This window comes from Hylobates moloch, unplaced genomic scaffold (assembly GCF_009828535.3).
Source record: "Hylobates moloch isolate HMO894 unplaced genomic scaffold, HMol_V3 SCAFFOLD_7, whole genome shotgun sequence".
NCBI lineage: Eukaryota > Metazoa > Chordata > Mammalia > Primates > Hylobatidae > Hylobates > Hylobates moloch.
The window spans coordinates 55,518,187-55,545,221 of NW_026652282.1; the positions used below are offsets into that span (position 1 = coordinate 55,518,187).

General features: G+C 37.6%; 1 protein-coding gene and 1 pseudogene across 2 annotated transcripts in view; one reads left to right on the forward strand and one right to left on the reverse strand.

The window, feature by feature from the left end:
• The window catches only part of OPHN1 (oligophrenin 1), a 392,827-nt gene that overhangs the window by 78,288 nt on the left and 287,504 nt on the right, over positions 1-27,035 (reverse strand). For both annotated transcript variants that reach the window (XM_032757108.2, XM_032757106.2), the window contains exon 16: positions 3,314-3,398. In XM_032757108.2, coding sequence (XP_032612999.1) covers positions 3,314-3,398 — 85 coding nt within the window. The remainder of the gene's footprint in view (positions 1-3,313; positions 3,399-27,035) is intronic.
• On the forward strand, positions 13,189-17,503 carry LOC116812213 (akirin-1-like; annotated as a pseudogene).

A 27,035-nucleotide genomic window follows, 5' to 3' on the forward strand; every position in this document is an offset into this window, starting at 1 on the left:
GAAATACATTAGTTTGGTTCAGAAAGGCAGGACAACTCAAAGTGGGGGCTTCCAGGCTATAGGTAAATTTAAACATTTTCTGGTTGACAATTGGTTGAGTTTATCTGACGACCTGGGATCAATGGAAAGGAATGTTCAGGTTAAGATAAAGGATTGTGGAGACCAAGTTTTATTGTGTGGAGGAATCTCTCAGATACCAGACTTTAGAGAGAGCAGGTTGTAAAATGTTTCTTATTAGACCTAAAACGGCACCTGGCCCTTAGTTGATTATCTCCTGGATCTGGAAAGAAATGAAGGAAAACAATGGGGGAAGGGGATTCTCTATAGAATGTGGATTTTTCCCACAAGAGACTTTGCAGGGCAATTTCAAGGTATGGCAAGAAAATATATTTTGGGGTAAAACATTTTCATTTTTTCCCTTGTTATGCCAGAGTCAGATTGGAAAGTAAGTCATGATACACAAGATTAAATAAAACCCATCTGATGAGAATTTATGGCTTGGAGGGTATGACTCCCCAGACCCTTTAGAAAGGAATTTGGGCAAGATGAAAAATCAGAGTTCAGTCCTCACCGAGAAGGGGTAAAGTATCTCATTAGGCAATCTTGTTTAAGTTCCTGGCTGTAACTATCATCTATATGGTCAATGATCACCAATTTTTTAGTTCAAGCCCCGAACTCATCACTGAGTTTCAGACCTGTGTATTCAATTGCCTGCTTAATATTGTGCCCTGATTTCTTCAAAGCTACCCAAATTTGACATATCCAAATTCCAACTTATTGCCTCCCTCAAACTTAGTCTTCTTGTGTTTCTCAAATCAGTAAATGCATGACCATCATTTGGTTGTATGGGCCAGAAACATGGAAGCCACCTTTTTGTCTCCCTATTCCTAATCCTCATATCCAATTCATGAATTTTACTTCCCAAATCTCTTGAATATGCTTACTTATAGGAATATCTACTGCTACTCCCTAGTCCAAGCATGAGCATCATCTCTTGCCTGGACGACAGCCATAGCCTGCTAACTGATTTCCACACCTCTGCCCATTTTATATCACTGTAATCTAATCTCCATCCTTTTTTATTTCAAAATACAAATCTCAATATGCACCTCTTGTTTAAAATCTTTCAGTATAGTCCCATTACTTTTAAGATAAATTTAGACCCTAATTTTTAAAACATCCTTTAAAGCCCTGAATGATATGGCCCTTACATACCTCTCCCTCCCTCTCTACACTCAATACTCCTCCTATGCTGATTCATATAGTTTCTTGAAGGGGCCTTCCTCCCTCCTGCCTCAAGTCTTTGCATATTCATTTCCCTCTGTCTGGAAACCAACTCCTACTTAGTTGATTCCAACTTACAGTTCAAACCTCAGTTTAAACCAAAATGGGTGACGTCTTCCTATTAAATGTCTTCATAGCATGTTATACCTTTCCTTCAGAGAACGTATGAGAGTTTATTACATTTGTATGATGATTTGTCTTCTGACTGTCCCCTTTACTAGGCTATAAGTTCTTTAAGGTCAGAGACCATATCTATACACAACTGTTTGCCTAGTGCCTAACATCACACTTGGCATAGAATAAGCAGTCAGGATATTTTTACTGAATCATTTACTGATTTAAAGATGTATGTGGCTGGAGCATAATTACATGCTGGGAAAAAGAGCCAGTTGAATGAGAGAGGATAAAAATAGGGGAGAGAGAAGGGATGATTTTTAGAGGACTTCTCTGGAAAGGTTAGAGATAAGGGGTGATTTAGTTACCTAGAACAGAGCGTGGAGACCTGTCCTGGAACACAGCTATCTTTGAGAACTCTAAAGGGTATTTACTGGCTGGTGTATATTACAGAACCATGGATGAGAGTCTCAAGAACAAATATCACTTACTGGGGGTGCTGCCCACTCACACTTTCAGGCTTGACCCTCTCATCTTTGAAAAGGGCCACCCTGCCTATTATAGGACGAGCTGGGAATAATGCAATGTGGGGAAGGCCTTACAAATCTAAGAAAATGTTGAGACTCCTTTGAAGGAAGCTAGAGATACAGAATCACTTATTCCCACTATTCTCATCACAACAAGTCTTCTTAAAGTATTCGTAACAGATTGCTCTCTGTCTTTACTAAATTACCAAGCCATCCAAAGAAGGCCAAAGCTCCTGGGAGTAGGGGGCAGGAGAAGAAGATGCCCCAGTACCAGGGGCCTTATAAGTCAGAGACACCGAGATTTAAAAAATACAAGCTGGGACCATGGCTATTACTTAATGGAGAAAGTGGTGCACCTTGGTTTCCTCATCTGCAAAACGAGTCAAGTACCACCTAGTACACTTGGTTAATGGGAGAAAAAAACAATGACACACTATCAATGTAAACAACTAGCCGCAGCCTAGTACAGAATAAACCCTCCAATAACAGTTCTTTTCTTTATCAGCAGATGCAGGAGAAATATTCCTGGAAAGAACATTCAAGTTTATGGAAAGCTCTAAGATGATGCTACGGTAGCAAAATATTTAACAGTAATATCTGAAACCCACTCTATTTTAGATTAATGAGATTTCCCAGAGCTTACGTATCAATCTTAATGGCTCAAGAACACAATCATTGAAAAGAAGAGGCTTTTGCACATAAAGTATGATACATACTATGAGACATAAAGAATGGTAAGAAATCAATGTGTTTAAAAAATATATATGTCTCAAGCACCTTTTGCATAATATAAATTTATGCCAATAAACTGAACAATATATTCATCAATATTGCACATTCCCAAATTTTGTTGGTGAGCTAACTTTTTTCCATACTGCTGACAGTTCATTTAGCTCCAACATTATTACAGTTGTATTTTCTTGGTTTTTATTTCCGTTACCTGGATTAAGACATGATACGTAGCACATCACACCTAGACACCATTTTTGCCCAAATGCAATTTGACATTTCAAAATGGTTATTATCCTCTAAAATATGTTAGCCACCCTGAATAGTCCCAGCTCCTGATTCTACTAGTGAATCCATCATAACACCACTCTATCTGTGAAGAGCAAAACAAATTCAATTATTTCAAGTGCATGTTTTTTGAACATAATCTTTTTAGCCTTTTTTCAATAACAATTCTATTATTTTTATGCTTCTTTTGCTTAAACTCTCAGATTTAAAAAACAGTCTTTGCACATTCTTGGCCAGAAATCCTCTTCACATGTTTTTTCTTAAGCAATTCTATCCAAACTCCTGGAACTGAGACCACATTAACTCCGCTCAACACCCAGAGAAATTTCACCAGCTATGTAAAGCAAACTCCCAATTCAAATCAGGCATACCTGAGGTAGAATTTCAAGGAGCTGGTGATTGTCTTAATGTCCCAGTCACTATTATGAAAATCAACATCTCCTGGGCATTTAGGATCTATTTGAGAAAAGTAAACAAAAAGGAAAAGTTAATCATCAAAAAAATCTTACATTTTCCCTCTTTTAAAAGAAAAACAAAGTATATTACCCTAAGCAGTTTTTAAGAGATCAAAACTTTAGAAGAAGCAAATCTTTGATATTTCAAAAACATGACTGCATTCTGGTCTACCATATAAGGAATAAGAAAGTAATCTATCCAATTCACACAACAAGAAAAAACTGAACAAACAAAATCAACTCTTCTTAGATTCATCAGATAACTGGGGTCATAGGGTAAATGGCTGCCACCAGAAGTGAGGAGACAGATAGAGAGAACCAAATCTTACAGTAACAGAAGTCCAGGAGTAGAAAACTCCTTGGGAACCAGCACTGGGATAGGATAACCTAATCTGTAATTTACAAATTGCTGGAGGCTTAATATGCTCGGATTTGAGAGGCAAAAACTCCAAAGGGGCCCAGTCCAAAAGGGGCTCCCAAACTTTTGTGAGTTTTACCTACAGGAGTCCTATCAAGTTTTGATGGTGAAAAATCCCCTCATGCTTCCAGCAGGGGGGAAAGATAAGTAGTCATTTAAAAATATTCACAGACCCTTCTCTTCTTCTTAACAAGGTCTTCCCTCAAGAGTAACTATTTTTACCAGATCAAAACCTCCTGCAGTTTTATCAGAACCTAAGTGAATGAGGTGAGGGAAATACCAAATTCCAGACCCAATTTGCCTTCCGGTCTCTCCCAAGAGGGGGGAAAAAAATCCTGAGAAGAACTTAATTAAGTCACAGGCCAGGGGCACAGCTCACTAAAAGACAGAGACATAATCTTATAGAAGACTTCCCCACCCATGACACCTTACCACCGTATCAATTGGGCTCATATGTAACCATGGAAATATGACTAAAAGAACTGTGCTTCTCAGTGATATTTAAGTCTTTAGGCCAAACCAAAAATAACAGAGGAGGCAAAAACAAGAACATCAGAGTAATGTTTAGCCTCTGTCAGTCGCATTTCTACATACTAACAATGAACTATTTGAAAAAAATTTCAAAAACAATCCCATTTACAATAGTATTAAATAAAGAAAAAACTTAGGAATAAATTTAGTCAAGGAAGTGAATAACTGCTACACTAAAAACTATAAAACACTGATAAAACAAACTGAAGACACAAATAAATGAAAAAATAGTCCATGTTCATGGATTAGAAGAACTAATCTTCTTAAAATGTCCATACTTCCCAAAGCGTTCTCTGGGTTCAATGCAATTCCTATCAAAATTCCAATGTCATTTATCACATAAATAGAAGATAATCATAAAATTCATATGAAATGACAAAAGACCCTGAATAGTCAAAGCAATCTTTAGCAAAAGGAACAAACATGAAGGTATCACATTCTCTGACTTCAAAATATATTATGAAGTTATTATAATCACATATAAACAGCATGGTACTGGCATAAAAACAGACCAATCAACGAATAGTACAGAATAGAAAGTCCAGACATAAACCCAAGTACTTAGAGTTAATTGATTTTTTGACAAAGGTGTCAAGAACACTCAACGGGGAAAGGATACTCTATTCAGTAAATGGTGTTGGAAAAACTGGATATCCTCATACGGAAGGAAAATGGACCCTATCTTACACTGTATACAAAAATCAACACAAAATGAATAAAGACTTAAAGGTAAGACCAGAAACTATAAAGCTACTGGAAGAAAACATAGGTGAAAAGCTCCATGACATTTGTCTGGGCAATGATTTCTTGGATCAGACTCTAAAGACACAAGCAACGAATGCTAACATAGACAAATGGAATTGCACCAAACTAAAAAGCTTCTGCAAAGAAATGGAAACAATTAACACAGTGAGGGGACAACCCACGGATTGGGTAAAAACATTGGCAAACCATAAATCTGATAAGGGGCTGATATCCAAAATATAGAAGTAACTCCAACAACTAAATAACAAGAAAACAAATAACCCAAGTAAAAAATGGGTAAGAAAATATGAGCAAAAATTTCTCCAAAAACAGAGATACTGGAATATGTGTACTTGAGAAAGAGAGTGCAGCAATTGTGAGACACTGCATTGAACTCCGTGCTACCCTGTCACATGGAGGAAAGCAAACTCGGGCTGAACTCAGCTAAGGACAACCCACACAGGGAATATTTAAACCAGCCCTAGCTAGAGGGGAATCACACATCCCAGTTCTAAGCCATGACACTGCAGGCTAAAGTGCTCTGCATCCCTAAATAAACTTGAAGGGCACTCTAAGCCACAAGGACTGCAACTCTTATATTAGTCCTAGTGTTGAACTGGGCTCAGAGCCAGTGAACTTGGGAGGCATGCAACCTACTGAGACACCAGCCATGGTGGCTATGGAGTCCTTGCACCATCCCATACAGCACACCTCAAGGCTCCAAAAGAGACCCCTTCCTTCTGCTTGAGGAAAAGAGGGGGCAAGAGTAAGGAGGACTTTGTCTTGCATCTTGTATACTAGCTCAGCCACCGTAGCCTAGAGCACTCATCAGAGTACTAAGGCTCCTTTTCCAGACCCTAGCTCCCAGACATTTCTACACACTCCTGGGGCCAGAAGGGAACCAACTGCCTTGAATGGAAGAACCCAGTCCTGGCAGAACCCATCACATGCTGACTAAAGAACCTTTGGACCCTAAATAACCAGAAGCAAAACCCAGATAGCACTCATTGGGCCTTAGACAAAACTTTGTGGGCTTCAGGTATGACTCAACACATTCCCAGCTGTGGTAGCTGTGGGGAGAGACTCCTTCTGCTTCAGAAAAGTAGAGGGAAAAGTAAAAGTGGACTTAAAAAGTAAAAGGAGAAAGTAAGGAAAGAAAACAAGAGTCTTTGCCTAGTAATCCAGAGAAGTCTTCCAGATCTTATTCAACACCATCAAGGTGGTACCACTACAAATCTGCAAGAACCACAGAATTACTGGGTATGGGATGCTCTCTAATGCAGACATGGCTTGGATCAAAACACTCAAGCCCTTTCAAGTATCTGGAAAGCCTTCCCAAGAAGGACAACTACAAACAAGCCCAGACTAAAAAGACTACACTACTTAACTCTTAGATGCCCAGAAACAGATGAACATTCACAAGCATCAGGACCGTTCAAGAAAATATGACCTCCCAAAATGAACTAAATAAGGCATCAGAGACTAATCTTGGAGAAACAGAGGTATGTGACATATAAGACAGAGAAATCAAAATAGCTATTTTGAGAAAACTCAAAGAAATTCAATATAATATAGAAAAGGAATTCAGAATTCTATCACATACATTTAACAAAGACATTGAAATAATTTTAAAACTCAAGCAGAAATTCTGGAGTTGAAAAATGCAAGTGACATGCAGAAGAACGCATCAGAGTCTTATAACAACATAATTGATCAAGCAGAAGAATTGATGAGCTTGAAGACAGGCTATTCGAAAATACACATTTAGAGGAGACAAAAGAGAAAAGAATGAAAAACAACGAAGCATGCCTACAGGATCTATAAAATAGTCTCAAAAGGGCAAATATAAGAGTTATTGGCCTTAAAGAGGAGGTAGAGAAAGAGACAGGGGTAGCAAGCTTATTCAGTGGGATACTATCAGCGATATCAACTTTGAAGTACAAGAAGGTTATAGAACACCAGAGACATTTAACCCAAACAAGAATATCTAAAGGCATTTAATAATCAGATTCCTCAAGATCAAGGATAAAAAAGGATCCTAAAAGCAGCAAGGGGAAAAGAGACAAGTAACATAAAAAGGAGCTCGAATATGTCTGATAGCAGACTTTTCAGTGGAAACCTTACAGGCCAAGAGAGAGTGGCATGACATAAAATGCTGAAGAAGAAAAACTCTTACCCTAGAATAGTATATCTGGTGAAAATGTCCTTCAAACATGAAGGAAAAATAAAGACTTTCCCAGACAAACAAAAGCTGAGAGATTTCATCAATAGCAGATCTGTCTTACAAGAGACGCTAAAGAGAGTACTTCATTCAGAAAGAGAAGAACAGTAAGGAGCACTCAGAAATCATCTGAAGATATAAAACTCACTGGTAATAGTAAGTACACAGAAAAACACAGAATATTATAACACCGTAACTGTAATGTGTAAACTACTCTTAAGTAGAAAGACTAAACAATGAATCAATCAAAAATAACAACTCCAACAACTTTTAAAGACATAGAGAGTACAACAAGACATAAATGGAAACAACAAAAAACTGAAAAGTGGGCAGAAAAAATTATGGTGTAAAGTTTTTATTAGTTTTATTTTTCCTTGTTTCTTTGTTTATGCTATCAGTATAAGTTGTCATCAGTTTACAATAATGAGTTATAACAGAGCATGTGCAAACCTCTTAATAACCTCAAATCAAAAAAGATACAATGGATACACAAAAAACAAAAAGGAATGAATTAAAATCATACCACTAGAGAAAATCTACTTCACTAAAAAGACAGGAAGAAAAGAAGGAAGACAAGACCACAAAACAATCAGAAAACAAATAATAAAATGGGACGGGGTAAATCATTACTTATCAATAATAACATTGAATATAAACGGACAAAACTCTCCAATCAAAAGACATACAGTAGCTGAATGGATAAAAAAAAATTAGATCAAATGACTCTAGCCTACAAAAAACACATTTATCCTGTAAAGACACACATAGACTGAAAATAAAAGGGTAGAAAAAAGATACTCCATGCCAGTGGAAACCAAAAAAGAACAGAGTAGCTATACCTATATTAGAAAATTAGATTTCAAGACGAAAACTGCAAGAGACAAAGAAGATCATCTGTCTTGTAGGACGGATCTCGTATTGATGAAATCCCTCAGCTTTTGTTTGTCAGGAAAGTCTTTATTTCTCTTTCATGTTTGAAGGACATTTCCACTGGATATACTATTCTAGAATAAAAGTTTTTTTTTTCCTTCACTACTTTAAATCTTTAGAAGATCATATGACCCCATAATGATAAAGGGGTCAATTTAGCAAGAGGAAATAACAATTTTAAATATAATACACCCAATGCTGGAGCACCCAAACATATACGTATTATTAGAGCTAAAAGGAGAGGTAGATTTCAATAGAATAATAGCTAAACAGCCATAAAAAATGATGAGTTCATGTCCTTTGTAGGGACATGGATGAAACTGGAAAACATCATTCTCAGTAAACTATCGCAAGGACAAAAAACCAAACACCGCATGTTCTCACTCATAGGTGGGAATTGAACAATGAGAACTCATGGACACAGGAAGGGGAACATCACACTCCAGGGACTGTTGTGGGGTTGGGGGAGGGGGGAGGGACAGCATTAGGAGATATACCTAATGCTAAATGACGAGTTAATGGGTGCAGGAAATCAACATGGCACATGGATACATATGTAACAAACCTGCACATTGTGCACATGTACCCTAAAACCTAAAGTATAATAAAAAAAAAAATAATAGCTAAACACTTCAACACCCCCACTTTCAGCATTAAACAGATCTCCCAGACAGAAAATCAATAAACAAGCATTGGACTTAATCTGCACTATGGACCAATGGATCTAGTAGATATTTACAGAACATTTCATCCAATGGCTACAGAATACACATTCTTCACCTCAGCACATGGATCATTCTCAAGGACAGACCATATGTTAGGTCACAAAACAAGTCTTTTTTTTTTGAGACAAGGTCTCACTCCACCACCCAGGCTGGAATGCAGTGGCTCACTGCAGTCTCGGCCTCGTAGGTTCAAGCAGTCCTCCCATCTCAGCCCCTGCTAGTAGCTGGAAATACAAGTGTGTGCCACCACACCTGGATAACTTTTTGTACTTTTAGTAGAGACAGGGTTTCACTATGTTACCCAGGCTGGTCTTGAACTCCTGGACTCAAGCGATCTGCCCACTTCAGCCTCCCAAAGTGCTAGGATTACAGGCGTGAGCAACTGCACCCACCCATAAAGCAAGTCTTAAAACATTCCAAAAAACTGAAATAATATCAAGTATCTTCTCTGACCACAATGGAAAAAAAAAGCTAGAAATCAATAACAAGAGGAATTTTGGAAACTATACAAACACATGGAAATTAATATCCTCCTGAATGATCAGTGGGCCAATGGTAAAATTAAGAAGAAAACTGAACATTTTCTTGAAGCAAATGATAATGGAAATGTAATATACTAAAACCAATGGGATACAGTAAAAGCAATACTAAGATGGACGGTTATAGCTATAATGCCTACATCAAAAAGAAAAATTTCAAATAAATAACCTAATGATGCATCTTAAAGAACTAGAAAAGCAAGAGCAAACCAAACCCAAAATTAGTAGAAGAAATAATTAAATCAGAGCAGAAATAAAATGGATTTGACATGATAATAATACAAAAATATCAATAAAACAAAAAGTTGGTTTTCTGAAAAGATACATAAAATTGACAAACCTTTAGGCAGATTAAGATAAAAAGAGAGACCATCCCAATAAATAAAATCAGAGATGAGAAAGGAGACATTACAACTGATACTGCAGAAATTCAAAGGGTTCAAAGAAATTCAAAGTGGCTACTATGAGGAACTATATACCAATACATTGGAAAACTAGAAGAAACTGATAAATTCCTAGACACACACAACCTGCCAAGATTGAACCAGGAATAAATCCAAAACCTGAACCGACCAATAACAAGGAACAAGATCAAAGGCATAATAATTAGTCTAACAGCAAAGAAAAGCCTGGGACCCAATAGCTTTACTGCTGAATTCTACCAAACATTTAAAGAAGAGCTAATACTAAACCTATTCAAACTATTCTGAAAAAATAGAGGGGGGAGGGAGTACTTCCAAACTCACTCTACAAGGCCAATATTACCCTGATACCAAAACCAGACAAAAACACATCAAAAAAAACAAACAAACAAAAAGCAATTGGCCATAACCACTGATCAAAATATATATATATATATATTCAACAAATATATATATATATTCAACAAATATATATATATATTCAACATATATATATATATATATATTTTAAAATTCAACAAATTTTAAAAATCCTTCATCATGACCAGTAGGATTTATCTCAGGGATGCAAGGATGGTTCAACATACAAAAATAAATCAATACAGTATGTCATATCAATAAAATGAAGGACAAAAACCATACAATAATTTCAATTGATACTGAAGAAGCATTTGATAAAATTCAACATCCCTTCAGGATAAAAACCCTCAAAAATCTGGGTATAGAAAAAGCATGGCCCTGCCCAAGGCCTGTTCCATTCTCAGTGAAAGTAAACACCAATTTAGCCATGTGTCTGTTTAGGATCCCTAATATTCATAAGACACTGTCAACTCCAATTTCAGCTTGATTGTATAGCATATTGGTCTACATTGATCTGACTAGATGATGATTTGTACATTATAATTACTTCTCAGAGAATGGCAATTCCAGCTTTATAGTCTGCAATTCAATTATTTTTTTTTTTTGAGACAGAGTCTCACTCTGTTGCCCAGGCTGGAGTTCAGTGGTGCAATCTCGGCTCACTGCAACCTCTGCCTACCAGGTTCAAGCAATTCTCGTGCCTCAGCCTCCTGAGTAGCTGGGATTACAGGTGCATGCCACCACACCTGGCTAATTTTTGTATTTTTTAGTAGAGGCAGGGTTTCACCATATTGGCCAGAATGGTCTTGAACTCCTGACGTCAAGTGATCCACCAGCCTTGGCCTCCCAAAGTGCTGGGATTACAGGCATGAGCCACTGTGCCTGGCCATAGTCTGTAATTCTTACATACATCTTTGTGACAAGACAGTGTTCATAGAGGATTGCCTGAAGAACATGCAGTCCATCTTTTCCTCTAGGTTGGTCACTGTGAACCACTCTTTTCCACCCAAACACCCTACCTTCTGAATCCGTGGCTCACCACAGCAGTGATTATTAGAAGAATTTTAAACTTTTTTACTCATTTGTATCTGGAATTTTTATGCAAGAACTCACACTGATACCTTACAAACTCAAATTTGGCTCTTGCTTGTCTATAAACCAATCAAAAGAACAAACCAAAAAGGTTCTTAGGTCTGTAGATCTCATGAAGATAGAGAGTAGACTGGTGAGTATCAGAGGACAGGAAGGGTAGGAGGAGGGAGGATGAAGAAGAAAAAAAGTTTCCTCCATAAAAAGAGTTATTAGGTTTAGGAAAAGTCAATGTAGTTTAATAGAAGGAAAACTCTCTGAAGAATCAGAATAGAGGAATCCCTCTGGAAAAAAGCATTTACAGTGAGAAACACAAGGTTTTAGAACTTGGCTGATATAAGATGACAATGTGATTAAAATGTGGCTGCAATGAAATACAAATGATAATGAAGGACAAAAATTATTCATAGCCTAATAATAAAAGAATACTTCTTCTTTTTTTCTTTTTTTTTTTTTAAAAGAATACTTCTTTAAGCTAATAAAGATCTATTGTGATGTGCTGGTAAATAATGAACAGGTCGACAGAGAAGGTGGGGAGTGCTGATTTTAGCATTTGTCAATTTCCATGTGAATCAACCATGGCTGATTTGAAGTGATCAACATAATGTCAATGAATGTGAAGTTGGGAAAATATGTGTACGGTTACTCCTTTTGAGCAGGCACCAGCTGCCTCCAACACGCCACTGAGTCAATCTCAAATAATCAGCTCATATCACCATTAATGGTGCAATACTAGAAGCTTATGATCAGAAGCCAGAAAAGGATGTCTGCTATCACTAGTACTACTTATCATTTGGTCAGAGTGTCTAGAACAATGATTCTCAAACACAGCTTCTAGAAACATCTGAGAAGCTTTTAAAAGTGACAATACCCACGTTCCCCCTACGTCAGGTAAACCAGAATCTCTGATTCAGGTGAGTCCTGACACTTTTTAAAAAACTCTTCACCAAGTTTAATGAACAGCAAAGGTGGTGAGGAACTGGGTTCTCAATGTAATTTTAAAAAGAAACAAAAACAGAAAAGTTAAACCTATTGGAAAGAAGATAGAATAATCATTATTTACCTATCATATAACTGTCTAACTGAAAAATGCAAGAGAAATTACTGATACTTTTTTTTTTTTTTTCCAGAAAAGGTCTCACTCTGTCACTCAGGCTGCAGTGTAATGGTGTGGTCATGGCTCACTGCAGCCTCAAACTCATGGGCTCAAGGGCCCCTCCTTCCTCTGCTTCCCGAGTAGATAGGACTATAGGCCCGCACCACCATGCCCAGTAATTTTTGTATTTTTTATTTTTGTAGAGATGGGGTCTCATTATGTTGCCCAGGCTGGTCTAGAACTCCTGGGCTCAGGCGATTCTCTCGCATTGGCTTCACAAAGTGCTGGGATTACAAGCATGAGCCACCATGCTTAGACCTATTGATAATGTTTTTAACATTAACAAGAAAGCTTGTTAAAATTCCTGGTCAGTGAATGAAGATATAAAAATCATAAGCATCCTATATATTAGTAATAGACACTTCAAAATTGTAATAGAAAAAACAGTTGCACTGTATGTGTGTGGGAGAGAGAGGAGAGAGAGTGATTAAGTCTCATAATTAATATAAATAAAAGTATTACACACACAAAAAGACTTCCATAATGAAAAACAAAATTTTGTGATCCTGGATAGAAAGACTAAATATTGCATGTTGTCAACTTCATTCCAATTAATTAATAGATTTAGTATAATTGTAATCAAAATGCCAACAAGCTAATTTTCTGGAATGTGATAAAATAATTCTAAAGTTTACATGGAATAATAAACTAGCAAAATGAGTGAAACATTTTTTAAACAGAATAATTATGGAAGGTTTGTGCTACTCAAAAGGAAAATGATTATGTGGCATGGTCATAATAGTATAAGAATAGTTAGGCCAGTGGAAAAAATGAAAGCTCAGGATAAGACCATCGTATAAATGTAAGAACTTAATGTACAATAAAAGCAGCATTTTAAATTGGTGGAAAAAAAGCAGAATTGTTCAAAAAATGGAGCATAGACAACTATTTGGGAAAAAAATAAGTTAGATCTCTATTTCACAACCAAACAACATATTCAATTTTAAGTGCACGGAGGAGATAAAATGTAAAATACAACCACTAAATAATACAAATAAAACATAAGTGAATTTTAATAGGTTATTGGGTTAAGGAATGACTTTCTAAACATATGGAGAAAATAAAGCTTTAAATGCACCCTGGAGCATGCCATGTATATACAGCAAGGGTGACAAGCTCTAAAAACTAGCCCAGAGATGACCACTTAAGAGCTGCACTGAGGTCATGATTTGGTAGGGTAGGCATTAAACTTTGCATCTCAAAAATAAGTCTACAGTCAGGTACCAAATTGCATGAGAGTCACTTGGGCAGGTGTTTAAAATGCAGATCTCTGGATCCCAATGCAAGAGATTAATTCATTGGGTCCATGATGAGGCCTGGCAGTTTGCATTTAAAAAAATAATAATGTCTCAAAGGTGATTCTAGGATGAGGGTGGTTTGTGGAATTACTGTCTAAATATTGCTAAGCCATCTACCATGTAATGTGATGAATAACAAGATTGAAAGTAAAAAAAATCATAGAAAATATATTGGTAAAGATTCTAACCACCACTCTCAAATGAGAACACAATGCTATTTTTACATTCAGAGGCAAACCAAACAAAACAACTATAGAAAGTTACAATGGCTCACCTAAAGTACACAGATCATGTCAGAGTGTCTCAATTAATTCAGGAAATGGTAGATAATATAATATTACTGAGAAAAATCTAGTTGCATGAATAGGAAGCCCAGCTTTGATTAACTGCAGTTAATAAAACACATCAAGTGAGAGGAAAAACAAGCGACTAACAGAAAGCATAGGCAGAATTAAGCCCACCATGCTCTGAAATAAGCCACGAAAGCAGTAATGACTAATGTGAGGATTGATTAGTTTCTCCAAGTTAAGGTCCTGCCAGTTGTATTTTAGGCTCTTAAACATCACCCCTCTTCTTCAATTATAAAACCCAGGGATGCCAGACTAAAGGACAGCTGAAAGAAAGGCCATTTGTTCTTTTGTTATTGCTGAATATAAGACAAGTGTGTGTCCTAAGTAAAGAAAATCCAACCACAGAATAACAAATGTTATAATCTGTGGAGGTGGAAGATCTCCAAATACTTAATAACTAATATTGGCACAAAGTTCTATCACTCAACAGAGATGCTGGCTATAAACACCAGAAATAGCCACACTGGTACCTACTAGCTATTTCAGGCCAGGCTCATGATATATATGTAAAAGAGAAAGGTGCTAACTGAAAAAAGGATGGAGGCTACCCTAGTTAGCAGCTTAATATAAATCTATATGCCAATTGATTCTCCCTGTATTCAAACTATGTCAAGATTATTAATAACATTTATAACCTTGAGGCGAAAATTATATTTTGGCAAATCTACCCAAAGTATGTAGTGGAATTAACTTATGCACAAATATGTCATCACATAAAAGGAAAAAACTAACATGCTAAAGAGGGAAATTATTGGAAAAATTTGATATTTTTTGTATCACAGTATCATATAGCCATTAAAATATTTACAAAGTATTTTTAACCATATGGAAAATATTATGTTAAGACAATGGTGACTATGTAAATCAAAATTTCCAAACATATCCTCCACAAAACAATATAGAGCCACCAGAACAACATAAAAGTACATAAAGCCATGCCCTTCACATAACAAAAAGAAAGAAAACACCCATATAATAAAATACTTAAATATTAAATTGTAAGTAGAAAAAAAAGAGAAATCCCAGCAAGATATCACTCATATTCCATCTACAAGTCTTTCCAGGAGCAAAGACAATGCTGAAACAGGAGTGTTAATGAGAAAAGAAGGGGCTAGTAGCCTAAGATTAATGTGAAATCACAACCAGAAAGACAAAGTCTACACAAAGCATAAAAATAATGACAAACTGGTAGATTCGAGCCTCGGGGAAGAGCTTTCTATGCAGTCTTCAAAAGGCAGACTTTGAAAGGTATCATTTGTAAGAGAGAAGATGGCAAAAAATAAGGGAGAGATACCCTGTGAAGTCTGGGAGTTTAAAGGAATGTGAAGCAAAAGAGGAAAATTTAGGAATGGTCAAAGGTCTACCAGGCAAATGGAATCAATATCAGATAAAATAGATTTCAAGCCAAAAAGCATTAAATTAAACAAAGAACACTTATTTATTTATTTATTTATTTATTGGGAGGGCGTTTTGCTCTGTGGCCTAGGCTGGAGTGCAGTGGTGCAATCTCAGCTCACTGCAACCTCCGCCTCCCAGGTTCAAGCGATTCTCGTGCCTCAGCCTCCTGAGTAGCTGGGACTACAGGCGCCCACCACACCCCACTAATTTTTGTATTTTTAGTGGAGACGGGGTTTCACCGTGTAGGCCAGGCTATTCTTGAACTCCTGGCCTCAAGTGATCCGCCCACCTCGGCCTCCCAAAGTGCTGGGATTACAGGCATAAGCCACTGTGCCCAGCCACAAAGAACACTTTAAATGCTAAAAGCCATTCTCCAAATAAAGATATGGCAATTATGAATACCTGTGCATCAAGTAATACAGACACCACCTTTATAAAGCAAAAATACAGGAGAGGTATATAAAAGCATACTAAAAATAAGAAACTTTAACATATCATTTTCATTAAGCAACAAATCAAGTGGATAAACAATAAGTAAAGATGTAGAAGACTTAAATAACAATCTTACAGATATATATCATATTTTATGTCCTGGTGATAGAGACTATACTTCTCAGTTGCACATGAAATACTCACAAAAAGTGATCATATATTAGGTTACGAAGAAAACATCAGTAAGTTCCATAAAGTTGACATGTTATAAACATTGTCTAATAATAATACTACGATAAAGCTAGAAATCACTTTTTAAGTCCGTTCCACATGGAAAATTATAAGCTTTCTCTTAAATAATTCTTTAAAGAAAGAAATACAAATTAAAATCACAGAATGTCTTTAAAACATGATCATGAAAACACTACATATCAAAATCTGTGGGATACATTTAATGAGGCGATTAGAGGAAAATTCACTAATTTAAACATGTTCATCAATAAAAAATAAAAAAATGAATTACATTCTTAGCTAAAAAGTCGAAAGAAAACAAAGCAAACGAAAAGAAAGGAAAATAGTAACATAAGAGCAGAAATTAATGAGGTAGAGAAAAACATATCTAATGTTAACTCAAAACCACAATTTTTTGAAAAAATTAACAAAGTAGACAAGCCATAACCTAACTTTATCAAAACAGAAGAAATATACAAGGAAGTATAAATATACCAGGGGTGACAAATAAATTTAAATGCCAGGAGAATTCACCAGTACAGAATTTACAAATAATAAGGATTGGCTTTGGATCTCAATAGAAAAAGAAACAATAGGGCTTGGCTGGCGAGCCCCACTGAGGAGCCGGAGCTTGGGCCGCGCTTACCCCTGAGTCTGCTCCCGGTCCCTGGCCCCTCAGCGACCTGGCGAACCAGGCGACGCTGAAGCGGCCCATGGACTTCGGTACGAAGCTGCTGAGTCCCTGCTTCCCCGAAGCAGCGGCGCTGCGCCCCTCTGCCCGGCCCCACTCCCGGCCTCAGGCCCCCGGACGCCAAGCCGCCGCCGCTTCAGACGCAGACCCTACCGCCAACTCTGCAGCAGCCCGCCCCACCAGGCAGCAAGCGGCGCCTTACAATTCCGGAGAAAATTTTTTCAGAACATAAAACTAGAATACAGTCGTTATCAGAGGTGGAGACATTTAGAAATTGTTCTTAATCAGAGTGAAGCTTGTGCTTCAGAAAGTCAACCTCACTCCTCAGCACTCATAGCACCTAGCTCTCCAGGTTCCTCATGGATGAAGAAGGACCAGCCCACATTTACCCTCTGACAAATTGGAATAATACGTGAGCATGTCTTAGACTATGAAGATAAGATTCAGGAGGAGTATGAGCAAATCCTCAATACCAAACTAGCAGAACAATATGAATGAATCTTTTGTGAAATTCACACATGGTCAGATTATGCAACGGTATGGCACAAGGCCAACAAGCCATGTGTCCTGAAGCTTTGTTATGTATCTGGGTACCAGGTTTAACCTCAAGAGATGCCTGCTGTACACTTTTTGCAACTGGTTTGACAACACATTTCAGCTTCAATTTTGCATCCTGAGAACACTTAAACGTTTCTGCAGGTCCATTTTATACAACTTGAAAGACCTTAAAACTTTAATTGCCACAAGCATATCTTCCTTTTCTGCTCATCCAGTAAACAGCTGTGCCCTACTGTGATAGATTTTCCAAACAAAAATACTTGGAGAAGCAGTTTAGCAAAATATGCCTTCAGTGGCACTCAACAAATGGAGCTTCCCCAAGCACAGCTCTGTAAGAAGTGTGTATGAGAGTGTGTGTATGTATATTTCAAGCTATTATTTGTATAGTACAATTTTTTTTTTATCTTGGGGATTCTGGCTGTGTTTGATTCATGACAATTATGGTTAAAAACATTTGCTTGGCCGGGTGCTGTGGCTCACGCTTGTAATCCCAGCACTTTGAGAGGCGGACGTGCTTGGATCACCTGAGGTCGGAAGTTTGAGACCAGCCTGGCCAATATGGTGAAATCCTGTCTCTACTAAAAATACAAAACTTGGCTGGGAATGGTGGCAGGCACCTGTAGTCCCAGCTACTCAGGAGGCTGAGGCAGGAGAATCACTTGAACCAGGGAGACAGAGGTTGCAGTGAGCCAAGATCGCGCCATTGTACTCCAGCCTGGGTGACAGAGTGAGACTCTGTCTCAAAAAAAATAAATAAAAACAGAAAACAAAAAAAAAAATTGCTTGTTCTACAGAAGATCATTTACGTTTTGTGACCATATAAGTTGCAACAGTGGATTGTTTTTATGTGTAGGTTTTACTGTTAAATACAGGGACTGTTTCCAGGCACAGAATATGAATCATAAGTTAGGATGGACATTAGCTGTGATTATGATAATACAGCAAAGGTCTGTGGTCCTAGATCTACAAATGTGTGGTGAGAAATTAGAACAAACTGGAGATGGGGCATTGACACATGGACTCTGCCTAAGCGTGTTAGAAAAATACTTTGACTCCAAGCCTTAAAATACTCACATGGGGTCGGCGCTCACCTCATTCACACAATCATAGAGCTCCCTGGACACTGAACCTCTAAAGGGAAAAGGTCTGCCCTGGAGCAGAAGGATCAGGGTTTGCTTGAGAGCGTAACAGGTAAGCTCAGAGCTGGGCCAGGGCCAGGGCCAGGGCCCCGGCAGCACTGCTACTTGGGAGGAGCCACTTCACCTTTGTATCAGTTATTAAAAATAGAATTTGGCTCCTTTGGTGAGGTTGTCCCAAATTCATTTGAGGTGTCCATGGTCAACTGCTTGAGCTGTTTTGGCAACCCCCTGCCCGAAGTCGAATATAGGCTGTTCACCTTGTTTCCAAGACTGACGAACAGAAAGTAGCCTCTGCTTTGAGCAGGTAGAAGTATACATTTATTTTTTTACTGTGACTTGCTCAGGACCATATTTTACAAAATGCCTTGCTTCCTTTATTGTTTCTGGAAAGGAAAAGTTCTATTTATATTCTTTTAGTTCGAATATAGAATAGTTTTTTTAATCAGGGCTTATTTTGAAAAAATCTGAGTTTAATTCAAATGCATGCCAATACCTTACAAAGTAAGGTAATACTCAGAGACAGTTGTTCTGATCAGATGGCTTAGAGAAATTTCTGGAATATTCACGTTTGAAGATTCCTTATTAACGAATGTCTTTGACTTAAATCTAACCAAAAACTGCAACATTATTCTTTGTACATTTTCATTATATAGTGTTAACAAGCTTAGTTGCAAACAAATAAAAATACTTAAGCTATTTGTTTACCTTGCCTTCTTAAAAAAATAAACAATAAGGAAGCCAGTGAAAGTAAAGTGGAATAAAGAAGGGAGAGTATTAAAAATGATGAGACCAAGAGAGAGAATAGGGTATTGGACAGGGGAGCGGGGGCTATTATATAGGGCTTTGGGGCTATTGGAAGGACTTTTGCTTTTACTTTGAATGAAATGAGAAACCACTGGTGAGTTTTAAACAGAGGAATGGTCTGCTCTGACTTGACCTGAATAGAGAAGGACAGTCTAGCTGCTGTGTAGACAACAGTAAGAGCGTAACTGGGACAGCAGAGAAAAGAGACACATAAAAGGTCTATTACAATAACATGGAACAAAAATGGCTGTGGCGTAAATTTTAGTAAAACTGCTGGAGATGACTAGAAGTGGTCAGATTATGTATATAATTTGAAATAAGAGCCTACAGAATTTGTTGATAGATTAGCTGTCAAAAATCATACATGACTAAAGTTTTTAGTCTGAGAGAGTAGAAGAAACTGAAATGGAGAAGCTTATGGATGGAGTAGGCCTGGAGGGAAAGATCAATAGTTCATTTTGGACGTGAACTATTTGGAAATGTCTTTGGAACTGTCTAATAGATGGTTTGAAAATGTCTAATAGAAATTCAGTGAAGGTGTCAAATAAGAAATTACATACATAAGTCTGAAGGTCAAGGGAAAGATCTGAGCTGGAGAGATAAATCTGAGAGTCATTCCTTCCTTTAACAAATATGTATTGAGTGTCATCCCTAAGTTACGTGTTGTGCTGGAATCTGTGCTGTCCAATAGGGCCACTACTGGCTACACATGGTAATTCAAATTTTAATTAAATTAAATATTATTAAATATAAAGTTCCTTATTCTAACTAGCCATATTTCAAAAGCTCATAGCCACATGTGCCTAGTGCTTCTCAATATTGGACAGAATATATAAGGAGCATTTCCATCAGCACAGAAAGTTCTCTTAGACTGTGCTATGTTGGGTTCTATGGGCCAAGATATATATATATGTGTGTGTGTGTGTGTGTGTGTGTATAACAAAGAAACAAAGGCAAGTATAACAAGTCACAATTTTAGTAGTAAAAATGGCAGTGTTTAAGAGCACAGATACTAGTATCAAAATATCTTTTTTTTTTTTTTTTTTTGAGATGGAGTCTTGCACTGTCACCCAGGCTGGAATGCAGTGGCGTGATCTCGGCTCACTGCAAGCTCCGCCTCCCAAGTTCACGCCATTCTCCTGCCTCAGCTCCTGAGTAGCTGGGACTACAGGCGCCCACCACCACACCCGGCTAATTTTTTGTATTTTTAGTAGAGACGGGGTTTCACTGTGTTAGCCAGGGTGGTCTCAATCTCCTGACCTCGTGATCCGCCCGCCTCAGCCTCCCAAAGTGCTGGGATTACAGGTGTGAGCCACCGTGCCTGGCCTAGTGTCAAAATATCTAAATTCAAATTCAGGGTCTACTTTTGGAAATTTACTTAAATTTTGTGCATTACTTTCTTCATCTGTAAAATAGAATAATAATAAAACCTAACTCATAAACATGATATGAGGTTTAAATAAGCAAAAATTTACAAAGTGCTTATTATAAACCATGGCATATAGTATCAGTGGTATGTTTCTGTGTTGTGATTAAACCACAGTGACAAATTTATTGGTTATAGTATTTTGAATAAGAAGTTAGATGGACAAGTAAATATGTGTAAAAATATTTTTGCTGTACATAAAGTTCTTGAATACTATATGTACTATGAATATGAGGAAGTGCATATGGGAAGAGTGATACAATATGAGGCAGGATGGGCCAAGATGTTACAGCGACTTCTGCATTTGCCAGGACCAACTCTGCCAATTTACACTGTATTAGCAAAACATAACAGCAATCTTTTATACAATGAATGGTTATAGGTAATATTAAATGAGCCTGTATCAACAAAAACATGAGTTAAATCATAGGAAAGGAAATACGAGGGGTTGATTTATGAGGAGCATTTTATATGTCTGCTTTGGCAACACATATATAAAGAGCATCTTAGAATATGAACTTGCATTTCTTTACCTGAAAAAGCCTGGGTAAAGACATGTTGGGCTTGTGGCCCATCTGCCAACTCTACTCAACAATATGGGGACCTTGGAAGATATAGATCAACAAATCTGTATCTATCTCTATCCCCATATATAATACACAATAATAAATGTAATTATTTTTCTGAAAACCTGAAAAAACAATGACTCCTATCTCAAAATCACGTATTTCTGGCCCAACCTGACATTGATGGATAAAATATATTAGCCAAGAGAAAAATGAAATCATCAGAGAAGGCTGAGAAAGTTGCTTGAGCTCTGACTAAAGGCTCTTTGAAGTCAGACCTTCCTAAGCACATTCCATCTAAACTACTCCATGAGCTAAACCTGCTGTTGGTTTGATTAAGACTAGAACTGACATCTTGTAAAGGATTACTATAATTATATATTGTTTGGCTAGTTGGGCATGTATGTATCTGTGTGTATATGAGTGAAATAGTTGTGCATTAGAAAACTTTAAAAATCGGGATTCTGTATTCTTTAATTCCCTAGTGTCACATCTGTAGAAGTTATATTGACTTATTAAATTAGAAAGGATATGTGTACCATTTTATTAATGACCTAATCTCTTCTCCCCTGTGCACAGGCCTACTGCCTCTCAAGTGCAGTATAGAAAGGTATACTTTTCCATGAATGCCTTCTGCGTCAGATCTAAGGAGGAGACACACATACAATATTATTTTTTTTCACAGAGAAACTATCAAACTTGACAAAAATGATGTCCAGATTATCATGGGCCACCCCATTGGGTCCTAATTCTGAAAATATCTATCTCATATTGATTAAAATACCAAGAACCTTGGCCAGATCCCAAGGACAGATCATATAACAACATGAGGTTGTTGGGCATGTCTACACAGTCCCCAGGCATGCTGCTAATCAATTCACTTCCTTTTTGTTGGTAGCTGGCTGATAGCCTCAACTCTCCATAGATGTGTTAAGTGGAAACCAGCATAAATTACATGATCTTCACATCACTCAGTTGGAAGAAAGGTTGTAAGAGGAATACTATTTAGCTTTGACTTTGAAAATGCATGTGGTGTGTATCTATGGGCACATACACATGTATATTTCAAGGAAGAGGGGTACAGAAACAAAAAGGCAATGTGATATATGAGTTTGCTAATAAGAAATCCAGATAGACACTAAATCCTGTTTATAAAATAGTAGTGCTATGAAAAACATAAAAGAGCTGAAAAACACAAGTTCATGTATTGTATGACTATATGGGCTGCTACATATGGCCACACGGACTACTCATTGTACAGCACCATAAAAAGTATCATTCAAAAGCCTACAAGATAAACAGTGAACCCTGGCATAGAACAATACGGCAGCCCTGGCTATACCATACAAGACAATGGAGAAATAAAAATATAGTACCATAATAGTTAATGTACACTGAATACCTACTCAAAGACAGACACTGTTCAAAATGCTCTACACACATTGAATTTGGTTATTCCTCACAACAGTACTATGAATTACATGCTACTATGATCCACAATCTACAAATAAGGAGAAATGCAGTGAGTTTGATAGGACTTGCCCAAGGTCATACAGCTACTAAGTTGTGGAGCTGGGATACAAACCCAGATAGTCTGACTATAGAGCCCGTGTACTTAAAAACTATGTTGTAAACAAAACAAAACAAACAAATGAAAAATAACCAGGAACTTACCTGGCTTATCCGTAAAATTAAAACTGAATACCACCTCTAAAGTATTTTTGCCTAAAAATTAAACCTACAACCGATTAAGCGTCTAGATCAAAATACCAATGTATAGAAAAAACAGTCACCAGAGTATATTTGCTAACAGAATCAGAAGAATGTGGAATAATTCTACAGAATAAACAACCCAGTTATTTCCACAAATAAATGTGGAAAAAAAGTGAGGGGAGCTATAGATTAACAGAGGCTCGAGACTTAACAAAATGCAATGTGTGGAGCTTGTTTGGATCCTGATTCAAACAACCAAACTGTAAAAGAAAAGAAAATAAATCATTGAAAATTTTTAAATGTAATGATATTAAGGAATTATTTTTGCTTTTTAGTGAGAAAATGGTATTATGGCTATATGTTTTTTAAAAGAGGCACTATCTTTTAGTTATGATGTCTGAAATCCACTTCAAAATAATCCAAGAAAGTGGGTGGGAGTAGAGCTAAACAAAATTGGTTGTTTTTTGATAACTGTTGAAGCAACATGATGGATACCAGGAGGTTCTTTATATTGTCCTCTTCCATATACATTTTAGATTTTACATAATAAAAAGTTATTTTTAAAAAATACTGGAGCTAGAGAAACTGGTAACTATGGTTGCTTCCTGGGATGGCAATGGGGTGGCTGGGAGCCAGGTGTAAAAAGTAGACTTTCTTTTTATTGTCTACCTTTTGTACTTTTTAAATTTTGTGCTAAGTACATTTATAATCTATACAAAATTAATTAAATTTACTAAACAAATGCAAAGTTCAATGTGGGCAAGGCCCTACCAAGAGAGTGCATGTTGGCTACCTGCAGTCCATTGGGGAGTTGGTTATAGATTCCAGCAGAGAATGCTAAGAAAACAGGTAGGGGACTAAGAAATCTCTAACCCAGACACCAACCTCTTAAGAATAACTTAACATAAGAAATGAAATAATAACAGCTTCACTGTAGGCTTGAGCAAGTGCCACCTGACACACATTCCCAGTGGAATCTTCCCTGGAGCTGTATCAAATAATCACTGAGTAAAGAGGGAAACTAAACCCTAAGGCAACTCCATTTAGACTTGCTATACATAATTCATTGAAAAGTTTGACAAAAACAGATGCAACATATTGGATCCAGGCAGTACGAAGAAAACCTCTGAGAAGTAAATGATGAAGGAGGCAAACCACCTTCAAGTAGTCAACCCAAACTGTTACTATACCCATACAGGGTCACTGGATACAGAGTCCTAAATGATCACCCAGAATGGCTCCTTCCTTATGTAACATGGAAACATTAAGAAATCTAGACACTACAGGAACAACAGAATGATCTGGCCTATGATTGGGCCATTTTATAATGCTAATGGTTAACACTATTTTAGAAGAGTCTATAATCAGAAAAGCAAAGACCATGTAGGATTTTGCTCATCTTTCTCTCCAGTAGTTACCACAATGCTTAGCACACAGTACATATCCAATAAAGATTTAACTGAAAGACTCAAGAGAGGCCAGCATAAGTAGAACCACTTGCAGGCCAACATGAAGCAACCTGGTGAGGGTGATACAGAATGGCTGGGCTCCCAGCTAAACTCCACCCTCAAGCCTGGAACCTTGGCCATAAGTGAAAACAGCTGACCCCTGAAGGGAAGCCTGGAACCTTGGCCATAAGTGAAAACAGCTGACCCCTGAAGGGCTGGGCTCCTGGCTAAACCTCACCTTCAAGCCTGGAACCTTGGCCATAAGTGAAAACAGCTGACCCCATTTTTCCACCCAAATAATTGCCTTTTTGCCCTACCCCACCCCCTATCCAGTGCCCATAAAAACTAGATCAGCTGGCAGGGAAAAAAAAAGAGCAACACAAGCGGCTGATGCAAGTGGTTGGGGATGCAAGCTGCTGAGCCTCAGGGATACATGTGGCTGAGCATCGAAGACTACTGATGCAGCTAACTTCAGACAGTGAGCCTTCAGGGAAAGATCACCTTCTTCCCACACCATCCCCTTTCCAATTCCCCATCCTGCTGAAAGCCACTTTTATCGCCCAATAAATCCTCTGTGTTCAAATGGTTTGTGTGACCTGATTCTTCCTGGACACCAAACAAGAACTTGAGTGTCAAAAAGGGCAGGTGCAGGAGCCTGTCACTCTGACCCTTTACTGGGCTGTTAACACTTGGCCATCCACAGACTGCAGGCTGGGTGAAATGAGCCACTCCAGTTCCTGCCCACAAAGGGGGTAAAGGTCAAGGGAACAAATCCCATCTCAAGGGCAGGGAAGAAGAGAAGGACTACATGCAAACAAAACTTCCGTGTGTGAAGGTTACCAGTCAGACTTTGTAAACTTTCTTAAGCCTCAGCTACTTCAAATCTAAGATGCCTTTAATTATAAGTCCCATCATTATCATTTTTGTAATACTAAGGAAAAAGATTCACCAATTATACTGTGAGATACCATGAAGTATAAGATGAATCCCAATTTAAGAGATGTTAAAATGTGGAAAAGTGTATCTTAGAATCAATGAAATGTGATGTTTATGTTCACTTAGGCAGGCTCTTCCCACAAGATATAAACTTTAAGTTGTTTTAAGAAGTTTCATAGCCGGGCGCGGTGGCTCACGCTTGTAATCCCAGCACTTTGGGAGGCCGAGGCGGGCGGATCACGAGGTCAGGAGATCGAGACCACGGTGAAACCCCGTCTCTACTAAAAATACAAAAAAAAAATTAGCCGGGCGTGGTAGTGGGCGCCTGTAGTCCCAGCTACTCGGAGAGGCTGAGGCAGGAGAATGGCGTGAACCCGGGAGGCGGAGCTTGCAGTGAGCCGAGATTGTGCCACTGCACTCCAGCCTGGGCGACAGAGCGAGACCCCGTCTCAAAAAAAAAAGAAGTTTCATAAATCACAAAATATTTAAGATACAGTACAAGTCTTTTTGAATCAGCTATTACCTGAAGTTTGATAAAGAACAATGAAGTCATACGGTGCCATAAAAATACAATTTTTAGAGTTGCAAGGATTGTTTGGTTTTAATAAAGTGTAAATTCTATTTCAAAAGAGAGAGAAAGTGAAAGAGAGAGAGAGAGAGAGAGGTCAAAGGCTGAGATTTATGGAGATTGGATGCTCCAAAAGAAACCAGAAGTACACTCTGGCCGGGAAAGTAAAGGCCAAAAGAGGGAGAGAAGATCAAGATGGTGACAGTTTAATAGCAGAAAAGATGGTGATGCTAATTAAAAGAAAGAAAGAAAGAAAGAAAGAAAGAAAGAAAGAAAGAAAGAAAGAAAGAAAGAAAGAAATTATGTGAAAAATATGGATCTGGCAATCACTCTAAATAGGACTCCTCAAATAAAATCTATTATTTTATACATTTCCCTATTCTCTGCTTTTGTTTGACTTAACCGCTGGGATGTTGACACAGGTGATTAGGGATTATTTGCGACAATATTGAGAATATCTCAGACATGGTATGTGTGTGAAAGGTTTGCTAGGATAGGTTGCGGTCAACACTCGAATTGTGGCTATGCTTTATTTTATTTAATTATAATCTATGATCAAATTCAATCTATAAAGAATAAGTGGTCAAATGGAAATTACATAGCTTAAAAAACTTGGATGAGAGTTAGGTACTACTACTGGTATATGTTCTCCAGCAAGGATCTTTTCGTCACATCTGATTGAAATTTCTCAGTTTCTACTAATTTGATTTCATTATTTGTAGCCACTTATCTTCTATTTTAAGGCTCCTATAGAACAAGCTTTTCATTTGAGTTCCTGTATCCTGGATTCTGACTTGAAAAACCTCTTTTGCTAAAGAAACACGGGCTCTTCAGGAGGATTCTGGAAGCCCCAAGGGCACTTCAGATAACAAAAACATACATTAATTCTCTTTGGAGTCATGCCCCATCTCTGACAAGTAACCTGACTGCAGGGAGAAACTACCC